The following is a 19,412-nucleotide window of genomic DNA, read 5'->3' as shown; positions in this document are numbered from 1 at the left end:
ATTTATCTATTATTTTCTGTTATTTCTACTGTTAAGAGATTAAACATACTGTTTTGACGAAGTAAAGACATTACTCATTAATTTCCTGAAATAGAAACTAAAAGTTCCTTGTTCCTACCCGAATCATTTTAACGCACGTACAATGTCACGTGGTTTATTTGACCAACCATCTGCGAGTTTTAAGAGTTTATTGTTACCCTGTGCTTGGACTTACGGTGGCATCTCCTGATCTCGGACCGTGATGGTAACTGACCTCTTAAAAAAATACAGATCACATTGTATTTACTGTTCGTTAGGAAAGTGAAGTGTTGTACAATATATGATACAGGTTTCGTTTTAATATGCTTATGTTAAGGACGGCAGCAACACCCTGAAAGTCCAATCGCGGGGTACCAAATTTTTCAGCTGTGAACAAAGTTAAAAGGAAACGAACTAATTTACCAACGCTATCAGCAGGTTGCTGTTGATCTTCTAATTTCTTCTTGATTCCGCGTTAATCAGCTGATAAACAACCGGTAAATGTTGCGATATAAACGTCTTTATTTGTGTTGCCTGCTGGTAGGAATCCAAAATGGGACCTCGTTTGAATTCCATGCCAAATTTAAACAGCTAAAGTTGGCTAATTAAAAGCCTTCACACTACGTGATATCTTGAACCTAAAGTAAAGTAAAAGTTAACTCTGTAGTTTTTCCTCCAAGTTTCACTAAATATTTCTGTATGGCTATCTTTTGCTAGCTAAAGTTGAGCTACCTGCGTGAATGTATTTATTCGAGAGTGTATGATGACCGATTGCTGCTTGGGGCGGTAGATTATGGATTTGCATGGACTGCTTGGATGAATTTGGCTGGGATTTTTGTGTATATATTCACAAGTTGAGATTGGGTAGGAAGCTTAAAGCGTTATAGGTTGCAGAGGTGATGGACTTATCGTTGCTATCTGGCGTTGCGTACATACAGATGTACATATTCTATAGTTGTAGGGCTCATATAGTTGTACGTATATGCATCTGTTGGTAAGGTAAGTTACAGTCGTAAATAGTGGTTAATCAAAAGATAGTAGGAGGTTCCTTGTCCTAATCAGGCCTCTGGCCTTGGTTCCTTGAAGTTAAAGGGTCGGAGTCTGCAGGTATTTGAACACCCGGCCCCCCTTGCAGAGGCACTGGACCTCAACTGGGCTTTCGTATTTAGTTTTCTCCACTTTGGTTTGGTCGGAACCCCTGTTTTTGAGTCCCCTATGTATTCCGAGCATGCATAACCGGTTGTGTCAAAGGGAATAACCAAAGCACCATCGCAAATTGTGCACAGACTTTTGTTATGGTGTGATCGATAATTTGGGAGTTTCTTTCCTTGTTTCAGTGTCAACTCATGTTACAGTGAGACTACACAAAAGCAATGGCTGACGAGAGCACACAGTTCTGTGGAAACTGGTGAGTATGGTCAATGATCTGCCTGAAGTCAGTGCTAAGAAAGGAAACGGGTTTTAATGGATTTGTTGACCTTCTTAGCAAACGTAACATCCCAGTGGCTAACTTTACCACCCATGAGATCCACTGTCGAAGAAACATCGCACTTTGCAGTGTTTGCCACGAGCCAGTTCCACGGGCCGATCTTCAGGAACACAAACAGCAGGAGCACACTCGGGTATTGGACACAAAACTAACAACACTGAACTAATTTTTAGTCCTGTGGAAATGCCCACAAGAAGAGCCTTGAAATGCATTTTTACTGATTTCAGATAACGTGCAAGTGTGGTTTGAAGTTTGAAAAACATCAGATTGGCGCTCATCAGGTATCCATTAAGAGCCTATCTCGTGCATGTTTCTAATAATTTTCTATAATAAGTTTCTAATTGATCCTTGTGTTAAATTGTGCTCATTTATTGTCTTTGTCAGAAGTCAGAATGCCCTCAGCGGCTGGTTCCCTGTCAGTACTGTGACCTGGAAATCGCATACAGTCAGTGCAAAGAACATGAAGATTACTGTGGCACACGCACTGAGCCCTGCATTCACTGCAAGGGCAATGTAATGCTGAGGGAAAAAGCAGTGCACCCACTTTTATGTGGAAGCCTCACCCCCGAAGAGAGGAACAACAGCCGAGCAACTGGAAACCCAACAGGCCCACTGACCCGGGGATCGTGGTTCGAAGCCCACGCCACCCGAAACGTTCTACAATCACAGGACAGGGGAGCAAAGAATAATAACGTCTGCGCTACAAAACAACAGGACCTTCCGTGGTCATTTGATCAAAAGGTCCATAACACTTCCAGAGAGCATGGTTCAAAAGAATGGAAGAACACTTCGCTGAGAAATACAGCACCCAGACATGGTGAGTTTATTACTAGTCTGAGTAGTTTTCACTATTAAACTGAAGCTTTTTTCTTTGTTATTAAAGATTGTTGCAATACATTTATTTAGTGGGTTCTAGTATACTGCGCTTTCCCCTGAGGCGTCTTGAATCCGTTGACTCACCAGGTCCCTTTTTAATTTTTCCTCTGAAACGGGAGGAAAATGGTTGCAGTTGACTGTTCTGAATGTCTGTTGAATAACAACTTTTTCTCTTGATAGTGCACAATCAGAGTGACTTCCTGACTAGCAGCGGCTGCGGTAACGTGTGGTCGAATAGGGATGTCACACCAGATGCCGATTTGTTACATCTGGACTACATGCTGGCTCTCAGTCTGCAGAGTGATGGGGACTCGGTGGCGGGAAGCGTAGAAGCCACCCGAGCGTTACAGGAGACGTTTAGTACCACTGTAAATGAAAACTTCACTCCAGACATGAGTCCAGTGGACAGCCCTGGTCAAATGGGTAAACATATTGTTCAGTAAACTTTAACTGTATCTGTAAGTATTTCAATAATTATTGAGGTTTTTTTTTTTTTTTACTAGGTATCATGCTACCATGTGAGTTTTGTGAAGAGCTGTTTCCTGAAGACGACCTTATTTTGCATCAGGTTTGTCCGGAGATTGTGTTTTAATGTGATATATCATCATCATCAGTATCTGGTTTGGTCTGGTGCAACTGCAGCCATCGGAAATGAGAAGCAGACATGACCACTCTGCTTTACCTCCTTTCTCTTCATGATCTGTAGCGCCACCTACAGGATTGCAGTGATATGCAGCAATTTACTTCATTTACTGCCTTTTTTTGGTCATTCATCCCCACTCTGACCACAACTATGCATTTCTTCATGTTCCTGCCATTCCTTCATGTTTGCTACTGTATTTCCCTGACTTTATACTCACTGTTTTGTTTGTGTGTTTCAGACTGGCTGCAGTCCCGCCTCTGCTTTTGCATCCTTCAGTAAGCACCCAGCATCTCCACCTAAAGCAGGTGGAATGAACAGGAGTACTTCAGGGGTGTCGGACACCAGCTCTGACACAATGGCTTCAAACATACTCTCAGCCCCACAGTCAGTCTGCCTGTCCTCCGAAAGTCCCCCGAGGAGTCCTCTAGATGGCGACGTGGTTATTCCCTGTGAATTCTGTGGGGTTGCTCTAGAAGAGGCTGTGGTCTTCCACCATCAGGTCTGTCAAAAAGAAAAAGGTCTTAAAGTTGTCATTGCTAGTTAAAATAATGATTCGCATTTTGTCAATGATGTTCAACAATAGTGTCATTTGTTGTTTTGTTTTTTTGCTGTTTTTGTGCTTTTAGGACAAATGTGATATGCGTCCCCAGTTGGCCCTCCCACTGAACAATGTAACAAAGACACCACTCAAAAGTCATGGAAATGAAACCTTTGGGTGGATGTCTTCAGAGAGTCAGAGGAGAAAGAAGCGTCAAGGTGCCTCATGAATTAAACTCTAAATGAATATGGAATAGATAAGATGTGATGAGAGGTGACTTAGCTGGTTTATTTAAACTCAAATGGGTTTAAGCTGCACAGCAAGCCAAACTAGATATAAAACCGGCCCCAGTGGCCAGATCATATCTCAAAATAATGTCTCCAAAAGGTGAACAAAATTGAATTGCATTGTTTTAGTCAAGTAGGAGATATTTAAAAGTAAAAGGTTCTAGCATCAGAATAGAAACAGTTTTTATCATCATTAGAAACCAGAGATTTTAGGAGCAAATACTAGTAGAACTTATGTTGTGACCTCTAATATTGACGTGCGCGTCGTTGTACTTGCAGATGAATTGTGGGCGGATTTGAAATGTGATGGAGATGTAACGTCTGGATATGCTGGAGAGGAATGGCACCAAGACAACCCCGGCCCACCGATTCAAAGGAAAACTTACAACAATAATGTCTCGGTCAAAGACGGACCCAGTGGGAGTGGCGCGGATGTGGAAGGGCTTCACCCGTATTTTAGTACCGCCGAGAGGTCCGTGTCTCCGTCACTACATGGTTAAAAGCGCTGATCAAGCTGCCAGGAAAGTCATGTTTGACATTCATTAGAATGTTTACACTTTGTTCTAATTTCTTTTGTTAACCAGGCCAAATGAACCAGGAGATAAAGGCAGAGAGAGAAAAGGCAACCCGGCAACAATGGTACGTCATTTTTCCCGTTGTTATGAAGCTTTACTAAAAGTTACCTGTATTGTCACCTCTGATTAACCAAGTCAGAAAATGTTTCCCCAATTTGCAGTTGCCCAAGAAGCAGAATGAAGAGCAGGATGAGGACTGAGGGTGGGAACATGTGGACACAAGCAAAACCCATTTACTAATGTGCTTTTCTCTAATGTTTAACCTTTTTTTTTTTTTTATTTTTTATAGCTTTTCCCAAAATGAAATGTACTCCGTTCGTGCTCATAAGTGAATGTTCTGGTAGAGATCTTCCATATCAGCTGTCAGTTCCAGTAATCCCCACAGGTGCCATTATTCTTTGAAGATTCAAAGAAGATCCACAACAGCCTTTCTTGATGTACACCTGCAGTGGCATATAGCAACTTTCTGACTTGTCATTGGCACTAGTAGAAAAGTTGTCGGTTGAATTTCCTTTCCTGTTAACTTGTTTTTATTCAGCGTGATGAGTAGGATGTGTGGATTTGTGTTGTCACAATCTGAGAAAACAGGAATACATCAATTATTGTTATGACACATCAAGACACACATCAGTTATTGTTAATCAAGACAGATCTTGACAAAAAAAACCACATTTGTGTATCTAATGAGTGCCTGTCCAGTTTTTTGAGTGTCTCTCCTAAGACCTAGTTTCCAACCTGTTTTTATGTCCTTTAATTTATATGTAATGTGATTTATTATTGTGTAATGTGTATATCTTTTGCATCTCCACATTTGTTACTTTCCTTAAGGGCATTTTGAATTTTCTTTCTGATCTTTGAGGAATATTCTCTGATAAATTTAGATGTTATCCAAAGCACTTTGATAATTTTATTTAAAAGGGCTTGAGGAACAAATAACATAAAACCGTGACCAGAAAAAAATATATATAATGAGCAGTAGCATTCAAGGTTCTTCAACTCTTACCTGTTACTTTATAAAGCAGCACCTCCTGTACTCTAAGTGAAAATTCATTAAATCTTTTATGGGTAAATTTGTGGTGCCTTTTTTTTTAAAAAAAAAACCATTATTATCTTGTTCCTATAAATTAGCTTCAAAAGAGAATTTCTCAGTGTGATTTATATTCTTATGTTCACTTACTGGGTCAGTCAGGATAAATGACTGTAACCGTCGAGTCAAAACTCCTGACAGATAGTCGTGGGTTTGCTTCAGGTCAGTTGAGTGTGCCGATAGCCTCGGGATAAAAACTGTTCATTACTCTTTTGGCGTGTGTTCTGATGGACCTGTAGCGGTTCCCGGAGGGCAACAGTTCAAACAGATAATTACCAGGATGGAAAGAGTCTTAGAATGTTGTTTGCCCTCTGAAAGCACCGAGGGTTGAAGGTGGTGTCCTGAGAGCGATTAGCTCTCCTGATATAGTCACAGCTGTGCTCTTTTCACTATTGCTGTGATGCTTGTTGTCCATGTAGAGAGGTAGAGAGTGTCCAGCTCCATGAGAATTTGGAGCTGGACACTCTCCACCCTCCCGGCATTGATGTGTAGAGGTGTGTGGGTGTCCTGCTTCTTCCTGTCAGCCTTGGCATCTCCTGCCTGTAAGCTCTCGTCGGCATTGCTGATCAGTTCCTTGAGTCACCTCCGTATGTCCTTGTGATGGTGGAGTGCAGTTGTATGTACAGAGAGTAGAGAAAAGGGCTCTGCACACAGCCCTGTGGTGGCCCCTGCATGTATGTAAGAGTGGAGGAGAGGTGCAGGCCCATTTTGACTGACTGGGGCTTGTTTGTCAAGACGTTCTTAATCCAAAGGCAGAAGTTGGGCATTATATCCAGGTTGGACATCTGCTGCCGGTGTGGATGGTTTTAAATGCAGATTAGCCAGTCATATAGTATGTCCTCTGTAGCTCCAGATGGTCTGTGGACCTGTTGGCTCGGTATGCAAACTTGTCAGGATCCAGGTGTAGTAGGTCTAGGCCCGCTGCTTTCCCTGTGCTGAGCATGTGACATCTGCAGGATGAAGGATGAGGGTCTGGCTTCTGGTGTCTGGAGCCAGACGGATGGTTCACGTTCCCACCGACTCAAATCGGGCTAAGAACCGGTTCAGCAGCACCTCAAAGCAGAGGCAGAACCAGTTCAGCTGCAATTTTGGTCTGAGAAACGTAAAGTGGAGTTAACAAACCGGTGATTAACGCATTGGTTTATTTATCCACGGCTGATTTGTATCAATGTTAATCAAAATAAAGTTGCCTTTCGCGTCATCGAATTGGAAAAATTAAAGCGCTTGACCCGGGCGCAGGTCAACATGTCTCCGCACGGTGGCGCCCGTTGACCCCGGGAGAAGGGGCGGGGCTACACCTTTCAATGGGAATCCTCTTTTCAAAAAGCTGCCAACGTTCCCCTGGAAGAAAGTGTGGGTCAGTTGACTGCTGTCATCGCCGGAATTGAGACAAAAGGAGGTCGGAGCATGCTGTCTTCAGGCGGGAGACGAATGTACGTGTGAGTCAGGCCAGACACCCAGGTTTACTGCGCAGGAGTCTGAGGCAACGTGCGTTTAACCGAAAAAGAAGAAGAAGAAGCCAACAAACCGGCTCGAGGCTCGCAGGTGGCAGTGCGCACGCGGACGGAAGATCTCATCAAGGAGCACCGACCGAACCTTCGGCCCGCAGCTGCGTCCGGCACCGCTCACCATGTCCGTGGAAAGTTACTCTTCGCTGGATGAGTCCTCTCTCCGAGCCCTGGTGAGTGCGTGCATGGAGATGCAACTGGACCACTGGTGCTCCCCGACTGGGAACAGTGGGACAGTAGACACTTATCCGGCATCCACAGGAAAAATGGAAATTCAGGAAAATCTTGTCGGCACATCCAGTGAAGCTCACCGTAGCCTCCACTAGTTTGACATAATTAATTACATTAATTACGATTCAATTCAATTCTAAATTCAGCGTTTTCACAATTAGAGCATCATTATTATTGTTTATCCACTCTTAGATCTTAACATTTTCAAATAAATTTGACTTACAATAACTTTCATTCAAAAATATGCATTCAGGTGAATAAATGTGTGTTGGAGATTTAGTTAATATTCCTTTTATTTTATTGTATTGCTTGTGAATTGACATATTGTTAAACTTTGTATTGTCTGCACTATTGAGAAAAGAATCCATGAAGCCAAACCTGAGTTTACAAATGCAGAAGTGACTTTGGTCATTCATTTATCATGAGTTTGTAGAAACATGTCACACTTGTTTCTATTATGAAACACTAAAAAGATTGTAATGCGTGTTCCCTCAAGACAGGATGATGAAGTGCATTTTAGTCATCGTGAAACATTATGACACAGGTGTGATGGTGTATCAATCTTAAAAGGTGAACGTGTTCCAGGGGCAGAAATTCCGTTAGTCATGCCTTAATTATTTCCTGAAGCGGAGGACGTCTGACAGCCACACATCATGACACCTGTAACACAGACGCCTTTACAAGCGTGCATGAGTCAGCCTGTCTGCTGCACATCGTCACACGCCATCTTTTGCAAGTCAACATTAGGAATGTGCAAAAGTCGTGTCCCACAGTTGCACTTGCAGGCTTTTGTGTAATAACATAATACACTGAGCACAGCGTTGGAAATCAGGGCCAGTTATGCTTGTGCAGTGAAAAATTAGTGCTGTCAATCTTCAATCAGCCTGAAGTGCACTTGGTGTTTTTTTTTTTTTTCAAACGTCTGTGGACGTTAAACTCACAATTTACGTTCCCGAGCTCCTTCTGGAAGAGGCCATGTCAGAATCACAGATCGCCAAATGGACTGTTTACTTTGGAGAGCGCTGGCGTATGAATGTGATGGTTTGTTGACCTGTTGGAGACTTTTTAAACAGCATGCAGACAGACAGTTTGCACTTTTTTTCTTTTCTTTTTTTTTTTTTTTTTTTTTTTTACAAAAGGTTTCAACTTGTCTGGACAGGGACTTTATTCTCATAAAACACTTGACTTATGATAATGGCAAAAATAGAGGAATAATTTGGAAATCATAATTTAGTGTCAACATAATGGCTTACATTTAACGAAAGGAACGGCTGAGTTCAGTTAATTTATACAGCAACAATGTGAGAAAATAGACATAAAAGGATACCATATGGGATCCTGTGCCACCAGGTGCTGTGGACAGATACAGACGCTGGAATTTGAGGGCTTTATCATCATGTGACACTCAGTACAAGAGTAAAGTGGATCTAAAAATGCCCCTGCTGCCCTGTGCTGAGGCTCTTCCTCACAGCTTCCCTCCAGTGATAAGGTCACCAAAATCCCACGTTTCCACCGATGATGTCTGCAGTGACTCGAGTGTCGGGGTTTTCCACAGTGAACCGGAGTTAAAACTCTGCTGATTAAACTCCGACGGGTTTGTGGCTCCGCTCTGATTTGTGTGGAGGTTGCAAACGGAGGATCACTTTTCTGCGCATCGGTACAGGATGATGAATATTCAGACGTGCAGGCTCCGTTAACGTGGGCGTCGCTGGGGTTTGGGTTTAAACAATTGAATGATGAATACCAACCCCAGACCTTTGTTGTATTTAATGGCCCAAACAGTCAGAAGGTCAAACGGCGGCCTCTTTAACGCTGCTAATCCCGTCTCTACACTACTATTCAGAGCCCAGACTCCCTTTTGTATTACCCATCTAATCCATTCCATAGAAACCAGGAAAAGCGTTTCTCTCTTACTCTGGACCACCCCAGTTATTTACGCATCCACGGTGTATCAGCTGGCGTTCCACTTTCTTCGGGGGGTGGTTGTTGTAGGTCATCAGCCTGCTCCTTGTGGGACAAAGAGTCTTCTGCCATCCAAATCACTCCAACCTGTTGATTAGTGATTGATTTATTCATCTGATTTGAAGGTAGCTGATTATCAGCGGTTGTGTCTCTGTCTTCTGGTGGATTCCAACATTCCCGTTTCAAACCTGCATCCTGATCCACTCCCGCTGTCTGGACGCCGGCTTTGACTGTCGGCTCTGATTATCTCCCCTCTGTCATCTCACCTGCGCAGTCCAAAATCTAACATGCTACAAATATCACAATAGCATTTTTTAGAAACGTGTTTTGGCCTTCACAGTGTGATTTATTATTACATCTTAGTCTTGTCTTTTTGAAATTGAATTCAACCGGGGGGAAACTTTTCCGCCGTTGGCGCCAGTCTGGACCCATTTCACATACTGCAAGTCTGAGATGCTGATTTGTGACTCGCCTTGTCAGGTCTGTGAGCCTCCATTTTCCCTGGTGATCAGCAAGCATTCACCCATGTTTAAAATAGGGCAGTTTCACTCTGTGGACCCTGGTCCCTGTGAAATACAGGACCCCTGGGGTATGCTTTTGTTGTGATCTGGACCCTTTGTGACTTGAGGCCTCGCATGGTTGCAGTTGGAAAAGAAATAAACAGTCCCAGGTTCTCCTCATTTTCCCTAGTGACATCCTAAATGTCATCATCTGGAGCAAATACACCAGAAAAATCTGCTGCAATATGAAGCAACGACCGCATCTTAATTGAACTTAGCTGTTGGGGGATTTTTTTAGTGTAAAATAGGACAAAAGAATCGAATCGAGTGCTGCGAAAGTTAATATTGCTGCTGTTCGTTGCTCAATTGTTTCAGCTTTGAAAAACAAAAAAGACACGACTACAGGAAACGTAACGCTTCTCAGACGGACGAAGAACCGGGAAAATGTTTGCACAATGTTGCAAGGCCTGTCCCGAGTTTTGTCTGCCGTCACAAAACATTTCATTTCATTCAAAGAAGCGTTTGGCATACGAGCCGTCGCACGCACCAGGTCCCTTTGAAAGCTCTCTGCTGCAAAGCAAACCATCACGGAGAAGTGTTTCATTATTCCCGACCACTGGCGCCCACTGCTTCAGCGTTTACATACTGTTGTTGACCGTTGTGATTGTTTATGGGGTGTTTCCCTGACAGGATTGCTAAAATGGAGAAAATGCTGCCTCCAGTGAATACCTGTTTTTGTTTTTCTGCCGAGCCTGTCATCTTTCTCACAGGTATACATCCTCCCCTCGCATTTCCATAAAGCATTTCCTGTGTGATTAAGTTTCAAAGTTGCTGACGAGGAGGTAATGAAGACGCAGGTTGTGAACTGTTTGCAGGCCGAGGCAGTTTTTCCTTTGAAGCTGACATCTTAGAAGCTATTATCTGTAGCTGATTTACAGCCTCTGCCTGTACAACTCAGCCTGTGATGGGTTCTATCCAAACACATGACGGCAGATAAGACTTAAACGAAAAAAGACCAACGTCTCAGGATACAGCTATAAATGACACACTGAGTTGGGCTCTGAAGCAATGAGGAAAAAACAAGCCGTGCACGTGATGCCTGCATAAAGGCCACCAAAGTTTACTTTTGGACTTTTTTACATTTATTCCACTGGGACAATAATTCACTAAACGGACACTTCCTGATGCATTTCAACAAACATTTATTTCCTATTAAAAGTTGAAACTCAGTTCAGTGTGTCACCCTTTCTGAAAGAGGATTGTTTGGTCTTGTTTTGAAATGGACCCAACAAATATAATATAGTTAAAATTATACAATAAAAGAAGTATAAAGTGCTCACAACAGGTCATATTTTGTCTATTTGAAATAAAGTCATACTAATGTTGCACTTAACCTTTAGTGTAATAGAAATATTTGTGTTGAGAATGCTTTTGTGAGGGAATTAATGACTGTACGGGAGTTTGCTTGATAAAGTCATTAATGTCTGGAATCACTCTATTTATACTCTGTGAACACATCATCAGTCAAATTCAAACAAAATCAACTATTTCATTTTTATTATCATTTGTGCTTAATTTAAAAGAAAACATTTATGCTTAGCGTTTGCCAATTGTACAAACCAGCGCCCCCTACAGTTTTAAGTGTGTAAGAACACATCATACGGTTGATGACGCAGTGACAAAACCTTCCAGCATTTCCATTGATGTTTTCTTTAACTTTGCATATTATCACTAAATGTGTACAGTTGTGTTTCTTTCCATTGAGCTTTAACCCCTTGAGCCACCTGCAGATGTTTCCAGTTATAATCTGTTTATAAAATGTGGAATTAGCAGATGGAATGAGCAAATTCCTCAACAGGGGATCAGCCCTTCGCGGGAAACGTATTTAAAAGTTTATTAAGAATGTGATTAGTGATGATGTGTAACGATCCTCAACGTCTGCACCAGCTGCTTGGAACCCTGTTGAAACCCTCACCCTAAGTGATCTGACAGAGTTGGCCTCTGATATCGCTGGTTCATCAGGCTGCAGAATGGAAAAGGTCTGGATAAGGGATTGGACTTTTTCCTCTCTCCAGTCTCCAGTTAGCAACATCCCACTCTCAATTTTCCCAATGTCATCCAGCCGCATCTCATCTAAGGTGATTGAAGAAATGTGATTTTGGAGCGGCTCGTTAAGATGCTTGTGGTCACCCAACGCATCCCGGCAAATGTCACTTATCCCTGCAGTCTTTGGATCTAATCCCAGCTTTTTATTCCACTATGGAGCTGGGGGGTGTCATTAGAAATGAAATCAGCCCGCAGCAGTACAGAATGTTGTATTAGCTCTTATGCTAAACCTGAAGTATTTATCTAGTTCACCAGCTTCAGAAATTAGTTCATTTTCTGAAAAATTAAACAAATACAGAGGATCAGAGCTGCAGAAATACTGCAATTTGGGAGTTTTCTCTAATAACTCCCCAAAGGAAGGAGCCATTTCCTGTGATCCACTCAAAGCTGTCCAGCGGATGTTGGTGTTTTGTTTTCCAGCACAATGTTGTTAGCATCGTAGCATTTTAAAGATGTCAGCTCATTTGTGGAAGGTTTCCCCCCCCCCCCCCCCTCTGTTCTCTAGTGGGACATCTCTGTCAATGTCCTTCTCTTCTCTCTTTAGACCAAAATAGACAGTCATGTACAGTTGGGCTTCAGCTCGACCTCTAATGTTTAATATTATTTATATTGATAAAAAGCAAACACACATATGGGCACAAGTTAAAGGACCGTTTCTACACGGGGGCAGCTCCACAAAGGAGGGCCCTGTTCTCCAGATTAGACTGTAACTGACCTTGATCTCCCAGTGACCTGACCTGCACCTCCGGGAGAACAAATGTCTAAAACGGCCAGCTGAAATGTTCCAGAACATCTCAGTTATCAAGCAGACGGCTATGCACCAAAGCTGTAAGGTGCATATTTCACCTGTGCACGATTAGCCCACCAGTGTGTGCAGTCTAAGGCACTAATGTAGAACTTGAGTCAGAACACCTGACTTCAGATCTGTCTTCAGGGCATCAATTTATTCCTATAGAACATTCCTCGTGCCCGTAACCCCTCTGACCTACATGCATTCCTTGTGTGTGCTCTTTGTGTGTGACCTCGAGTGTAAAGAGGACACTGTTTCCCTGGTCTGCCCTGGGCCTCTGTCCCGCCATCCAATTATTAGCAACAGTTAAGCCTCACCGCACGTGTAGGCACACTCACAAAGAGCACGTAGCTGCATGTACGGTAATCTTTCTTTCCCCTCTTTTTTTTTTTAAAAAAAAAAAAAAGAGACTCAATGAGCGCTGCAGGACAATAAGTTTCGACCTTGGATCTAGTTTGTTTCTTTGTTCATTTTTGAGGGCGAAGGGCATTGAAACGGTTTTTTTAAAACTTTAACTTGAATACAAGTCTTGCCTTGCGGGGCTCTCGTCTATGCAGATTAGGTTTCTTTTTGTGTGTGTGTGTGTGTGTGCGTGTGTGTGTGTGTGTGTGTACACTCTGGCCTACTGTATGCATTTCAGAAGTTAGGCTGAAGCTTATAAATCATTACATCAGAGTCTTGGCCCCAAATTAAGGCAGTAACGGTTTTGAACCGATGCCCTTGTTTCTGAACCTTCTCACCCTCAGGTTCTTGTTTGTTTGTGTCTGCCACGGTCCGGCTTTCTCAGTGGCAGCTGGTAATCCGCCTCAGCCCTGCTACCAGGAGGGTCTTATGTGTCCTTATAAGGGCAAGCTCACTTTGTGGGCCCGACACAAGTGTGTTTAAAGCACTGATCCGATCTGCTGCCTGGCTGCACTTTAACCTCACTCCGCTGGAAATTATTTCATTTCACACACAACACACGTTACCAGTGCATGAGTGCACATTTCTCATGGAAGGTATACATATGCCTTTGTCTGAGGGGATTTGCTCAGCATGTTAGAGTTCACAAGGTAGAAAATAATGTTCAAGCACATGCGCACCCGCTGGGAGTCAAAAGGTCAGGACTCGGGTCCTAGATGAGCCTGGGTGTGTCTGGGAGCCACTGCAAACCACATTATAATGGAAAAATACATGAATTATTTTAAGGTTGGGTGGAAAAATAAAAAAACAGAACAGAAAATGTGGTAATGAGTGTACATAACTAAGGCATTAGACTTCAGTCCTGCGTGGAGAGCCGTATCTTGACACACAGCATTTAAACACTCGTTCATCAATTTCTGTTAGCCAATGTTCTAACGATGAGTCAAGACATTATTTATATATTCGTTATCTCAGCCTTCCTGCTTGTTTAGCTTAGTTGTGGACATCAAACACCACTTAAGCTCTTTTATTTAGGAGTATGGTGATACACAAGAGTAACCTGGATAACGATACCATATATATATACTATAAGTTTCTGTGATGTGTAGCAGTTGAGGGTGTTTTTATCCTCAGTCGTGAAACACCAGCTGGCTGGGATTAGAGCTTAAACCACAAGCACTCTCTAATTGGCTGTGATTGATTGAACTGCGTCAGTAAGTTGCCTTTGCAAAGGTTTGAGGTTTTGACTCCGTATCAGGAAGTGACTCAAGGTGACAGCGCAAGCCTTCGCAGGCCCGCTTATTATAGCAATTCTCTGTATGTTTGTGGAAAAACAATGAAATACTTTGCTTAATAGCACCGAGTGAGTAAATCTAAATGGGAATAATTAGCTCCAGATTCTACAGGTTTTTGTTTATCCTTCGTAGACTGTCAATCACAAGTTCCCTCTCCATCGTGTTCCCCATCAGCCCCATCCAGAGCCAACGCAAACACCCCTGTCATTAAAGGTGCTGACAGCTCCGTAAAGCCTCGCCGACCGTGTCATTTTCAGTAAAGACAATCTGTGTTTTGTACACTCCTGAGTCATACGCCTGTTGGCGGTGGAGTCAAATTCAATAGAAACCTTTCCATCTGGGCATAACGGCAGCTCTGTTTCTGTTGTTTTGAGCCGCAGTTGACGGTTGGTAAACCAGAGGTCGATGGCGTGGTTTGAAAAATGCCCCTGCAGAGGTCAGTAGTGGTGTTAATGTGTAACTGGGTGAACTCATTCCCCCCCCCCCCCCCCTCGTGTAACGTCCAAACTGTGCATGTTTTATCAAATGGACTCTGTTTCTGCTTAAGTGTGTTTCCGTTGCTGCTACAGTGATTCCATTTTTCCTTGACAGGATGCCAATTTTAAGGTGTGTTTTATTGGCTCAGGTGACGCCCACTCGTATAACCTTCTACGCAGCTATTGGTCGACTGGCTTATTTTCTCCTCTTTTCAAACTAAGAAGGAAACGTCAGTTGCAGTCACCGACCTTTTGTTGGCACGTGCAGTGCAGATGATTCAAATGACTCCGGATGAGGCTGTGCCCTGATTGGTCCGTTTAAACCTTTGTTATCCACATTTATAATGACCATGTTGTTGTTTTCCTCTATTTTCCTTTAAAGGGCATGTCATGAGTGAGTGTGCACAATTTCAGTAATTTGATCCGGTGCTACGGCCAGAAAATGTAGTGAAGTGCCTAAAAATGAGAGGGAGTCTGCTTTTATTTCCTCTTTTTCCGGTGAATGCTGTTTATTATGTTATCGCACTGCTGAATCGAACCCAGGCCCGGTTCCTGTTTCGCAGAATTCACGACCATCTCTTTCCCTGTGAGTCAGCAGGAATGTGAGGAATGACCTATGCGATGACTGAGTCTTTCCCACCCAGCTCCCATCTGCCCATTTTTAGGCATACCCAGGTTCAGCTCCACTTTAATTTCTTCAGTTTGTCATCCTTTTCCCCCTTTTTTTTCTTCTGGCACATTTCTTTCCAAATGCTTTCTTCTCTTTAGTCAGCTCACTACTTTAAATTGCCACAAATTATAGCAACATATGAGTTAGAGTAGGGAGGAGAGCATGCAGCACAGTATTTCATCAGGCCACAGCAAGCTTTCAAAAGAATGAGCGGTCATCATCTCTCATGAGATCTGCCCCCTCCTCCTCCAGGACCAACTGGGAGGGTTACATCAATCTTCTTTTCAAAACCCTCTTGTTTGGTTAACAGGATTCTTTGTGTTGGAATAAAAAGACACGCAAAGTGTATAAACTCTGCATGTCTTAACGGGTGCAGCAGGAAGAGCTTCAAGTGTGCGCTTGTGCGTAAAGTGGATCAGAAAGGGCAGCGCGAGGAGCCGCTTATCTCTGCGTGTGCTGACAAGATCCTGCTGTCGTCTCAAGGAGACGCCTGTCTCTTATTTGACAGGCGTCTTATACCCTGTTACACACGCAGCTGTCAGGGACATGAATGCGTCTGTGTCAGTGACTGCAGGTGTTCCTTTTCTACACACGCTCGCACGTCTTAATTAGTCTTCTCGCTTCAAAAATGCTTTTGATCTATTAGTTGCCCCTGAAGTGGATCAGCGAGCGTTTCAGTGGGCCTCCTTGTCATCTCCATCATTGCCTCCTGCTGACTTGCCAGGTTAAATTACCGCCAGAGTGGAGGGGACACCTGGGTCTCGACCTGGACGGATCAGCACGCGTCTTTCTTTGAGCACCAACTGTTGTCGTAGCTGTTTCTCATCATCTGCTCAGGACCAGGCCCTCCCGTCTCCATATGAGTGGCTTCACAGCTCTTGTCATCACCAGACTATTAGCTGTCCGTTGGTCCTGCTGACCCTCGTCCACCGTATCACACACGAGCAGAGCTGAGCAGGGTCTTTTTAGTACCTGTGAAGCTATATTTCCAGGATTGTGACCCAGCTTATTAACAGCCAAATGTGACAGTAGTGAAGAGAACAGTTCTATTTTTTTTTAAAAAACCCAATCTGAATGATTGTGGGGGTTTCCATAAAACAAAATAATTCTTCAAGCATCATAACCTGTAATGATGATTTAATGGTGGTTTTAAGTTTTTTCTTCTACTCATTTAGTCGCATTGTATTTGACTATAACCAATCGACTATAACCAGGTTGTTTGTTGTGCATTTCCTGCCTTTTATTTTGGGGATTTATTGTTTTATTGAGTGTTGTATTTCTTGTGCAGCTGGATGGGACTGTGGATCTGGACGAGAGGCGTCTTATCCGTTCAGCAATCCGTGAATTAAGGAGGAGGGAGATCGAGGACATGGAGGCCGCTCTGGCCACTAAGAGATTTCGTCCCACACGGCTCAAACTGCAGGAGGACAAGGAGAACCAGCACAGGTATACAAGCTCTGATGTCAACTTATACGATTCAAGTAATGGTCCTTTCCTGATTTAAATTTGCCACTTTGTTTAGGAAACAGTGAAAATCCATTCTCAGTTTTTCAAGGGCAGACCTTAAGCTCAGTCACATCCAGAAAGTTTTAACTCAGCTTCGATTCTGTTTTGTCAATAAATACGTTTTTTGCTGGGTAGGCTAAAAGAAAGCCGGTTACCTTAATATGACTGTTAACATGAGATTATTTATATTTAAGAAGCCCAAGCATGCAGCAAATCTCAAAGTAGAGATTGATAAACTTGTGAAAGTTATATTTTCCACTTTATACCTTTTAGTCATAGAAGTGTTTGTTTCACACCACACATCAGATAATAAACTATGACTACTGGCTAGCTTCAAACTAAAGTAAAAATACATTTTATTCAGAAATATCAAGTGTCTACTGTACTCTATTTGAATACATTAGTATTCCCAAAGTGGTATTTCTCACTGGTGTGATGTAGAGTTTCTCATCCTGTGAGTCATGTGTCCCTTCAATGTGAACAATTGTAGGAAACTGCAGATTATTAGGGAACTGTGTCAGTCTATGAGTAAAGGCAAAGGTAATAAAATGAGCATTACAATGAAAACGTGAGCCAATTCTGTCCAATCGCTAACAGGTCTCTCTATTTCTGCACTAGTGTTTCCTCTGATGGGCTTTTACTCATCCAGGAAAGTTGTGTTATCTTGGAATTGTCTTTCTCTGTGTGACAGTAACAGAAGGGCCTCAGGATGCAGCCTGTTCTGTTGTGCTGAGATAATGAGCCCACTTTCATTGTTCTTCATTGTTGCGACATACAAATAAAGTAAAACTGGTCCTTAGAGGAACATTCCTCCAGTGGAAATAAAAAATATTTCTTACAGTATTTCTAAAAAAAAACCCTCTGGTTTTGGGTTTGAGGTTGATTGTTTTCAAAGTATCCGTCCAATAACCACAACTACCGCTAAATAAAATAAATTGAAGTATTCGTATTAAGTGGGAATGATCCATCATCAGATTTTCATTTCAGTGATTCCCTGATTGATGACACCATTAAGGATAAGGATAAAAATGACCACTATGACCATTATGACCACTTCACTGTCGTTATTTCAGGTCCGAATCTGCAGAGAAGTTGGACGTCCTTTCAAAAAAGTTGCAGTCAGTCCAGGACATTGATGAGCTCACCAAAATGGTATTAAGAGGGGGAAAAAAGCATGAAATGTGGCGATTCTTCTTACACGCGTCCCCTGGTGACTAATTTCTCGGTTTCTCTGTGAAGCTCCGTGCAGCCAGCGAGTACGAGGAGAGGAAGATGATCCGAGCAGCCATCCGAAAGATCCGAGACGAGCAGCAGCAAGGCGAGTGCAGCTGTTTGACGGCGCCGAGGGAGTCCGTCCCACTGAGCGATGCACCTTCTCACCCATTCGATCAACATGTGGCAGCAGTTGTTTGTGAAATGCAGCATGTTTCTCTCCCTGTTTTCTGGCATCTTAAATGCAGATTTTGAACAGGAAGCTCTCAGCATCCATAATTACACAGTTGTTTACAGAAATCCTCCGTGTTGTTCATGCCTCGGAAATTTGGGACAAAGCCAGTCTCTCTGGTCGAGAATCCTGACAGAACCGTAATCAGTTTTGGGATGATTAAGTAATTCTGCTTATTTTCCTGCTGTGTGTCAAATGGGCATGTAAATGCTGTTAAGTGGCGTTGCAGTTTGTCGATGGTCACCATGGGAACAGTAGTAGATTTACCTATGATGCTGGATCAGATAGTGGATTCCTGTCATTCTTTAGTGCTGTCCGGTCTGGATGAGGCCCCTGTCACCCCGGAGCCGCTCCAGGCCACCTATGACAGATCCATCCCGCGTCTGGTCACGTCTGTAAAAGTGTGTGTCTGATCCGTCCCTGCTCCTTCTTTTAGGAAATGCAGAGAAGAGTAAAGCTACAGTTCGCTGTCTGGACCCTGAGAACGTGGAGCCCCAAAGCAGCTTGGGAACTGTGGTGAGTAGCGCAGAGAGTGATCGGTGTGGTTTTTCCGAGGTTATCCTGATGGACTCCAAATGTCACATTACAACTGGTGGGAAAAACTGTCTCAAATGAGATATTTGGTTGTGACGACCGTCCTTGCGCAATACAATCAAAATTTCAAGATGACGGAGAGCATAAAGTTCAATTTCACTCGCTAAAGTGTAGAGGTGCCGAGACGTTCTGATCTAAATGAAATAAATTACCGGTAGTTGTGACTTAAGAGCAGAAAACACCTCAATGTGTAATATTCTGAAGCCAAATGTTTTTTTATGATATCAATTTTTGGTTGGGTTTTGTGCTGGTGTGTAAATTAAATTCCTCTTTTGTAGGTTCACATAAAATAAGTCAAGTGATAGTATCTGAGGTATTTAACATAACGTATTTAACATATGGTAGACTGACGCTCATGACAGCAAAAATAAGTTAAGGACCGACTACATTGCGGGCGGAGCGTTGTTTTCATGGC

General features: G+C 42.9%; 2 protein-coding genes across 9 annotated transcripts in view; both read left to right on the top strand.

Annotated features, from left to right (window-relative positions):
• The first annotated feature begins 159 nt into the window (after positions 1-159).
• trafd1 (TRAF-type zinc finger domain containing 1) lies at positions 160-5,496 on the top strand. 3 transcript variants are annotated; one of them, XM_057032575.1, is made up of 13 exons: positions 368-515; positions 1,356-1,426; positions 1,505-1,640; positions 1,735-1,788; positions 1,892-2,324; positions 2,564-2,806; positions 2,887-2,951; positions 3,265-3,525; positions 3,653-3,782; positions 4,131-4,323; positions 4,436-4,490; positions 4,588-4,628; positions 4,716-5,496. In XM_057032575.1, exons 2-12 carry the CDS (start codon positions 1,392-1,394, stop codon positions 4,624-4,626), a joined length of 1,644 nt encoding a protein of 547 aa, XP_056888555.1. In that variant the 5' UTR covers positions 368-515; positions 1,356-1,391; the 3' UTR covers positions 4,627-4,628; positions 4,716-5,496. The 3 variants fall into 3 exon arrangements, with proteins under 3 accessions (XP_056888554.1, XP_056888555.1, XP_056888553.1); XM_057032574.1 differs by lacking the exon at positions 368-515 and adding an exon at positions 160-244 and having other exon boundaries at positions 4,588-5,496; XM_057032573.1 differs by having other exon boundaries at positions 4,588-5,496.
• Positions 5,497-6,815: 1,319 nt separating this feature from the next.
• The window catches only part of smtnb (smoothelin b), a 34,909-nt gene continuing 22,312 nt past the window's right edge, over positions 6,816-19,412 (top strand). Inside the window, exons 1-5 of one of the 6 annotated variants that reach the window (XR_008950519.1) lie at positions 6,816-7,194; positions 16,742-16,899; positions 18,033-18,111; positions 18,199-18,277; positions 18,840-18,919. Coding sequence is in view for 5 of the 6 variants with exons in the window: in XM_057032501.1 (XP_056888481.1) it covers positions 7,144-7,194; positions 16,742-16,899; positions 18,033-18,111; positions 18,199-18,277; positions 18,840-18,919 (447 nt within the window). In the remaining variant the exon portion in view is untranslated. The remainder of the gene's footprint in view (positions 7,195-16,741; positions 16,900-18,032; positions 18,112-18,198; positions 18,278-18,839; positions 18,920-19,412) is intronic. The other 5 variants (XM_057032501.1, XM_057032502.1, XM_057032503.1 and 2 more) reach the window with 5 other exon arrangements.

Source organism: Takifugu flavidus, chromosome 5 (genome assembly GCF_003711565.1).
Source record: "Takifugu flavidus isolate HTHZ2018 chromosome 5, ASM371156v2, whole genome shotgun sequence".
NCBI lineage: Eukaryota > Metazoa > Chordata > Actinopteri > Tetraodontiformes > Tetraodontidae > Takifugu > Takifugu flavidus.
Note: the sequence above shows the minus strand (reverse complement) of the source record. Positions and strands in the feature narration are given on the sequence as shown.

Bases quoted from the DNA above. Each gene is read 5' to 3' on its own strand.
- trafd1 (XM_057032574.1), top strand. From the start codon at position 1,392: ATGGCTGACGAGAGCACACAGTTCTGTGGAAACTG. The intron at 2,807-2,886 runs GTAAACATATTG...TTTTTTTACTAG, and splicing joins GGACAGCCCTGGTCAAATGG to GTATCATGCTACCATGTGAG. The intron at 4,491-4,587 runs GTACGTCATTTT...CCCAATTTGCAG, and splicing joins AAGGCAACCCGGCAACAATG to TTGCCCAAGAAGCAGAATGA.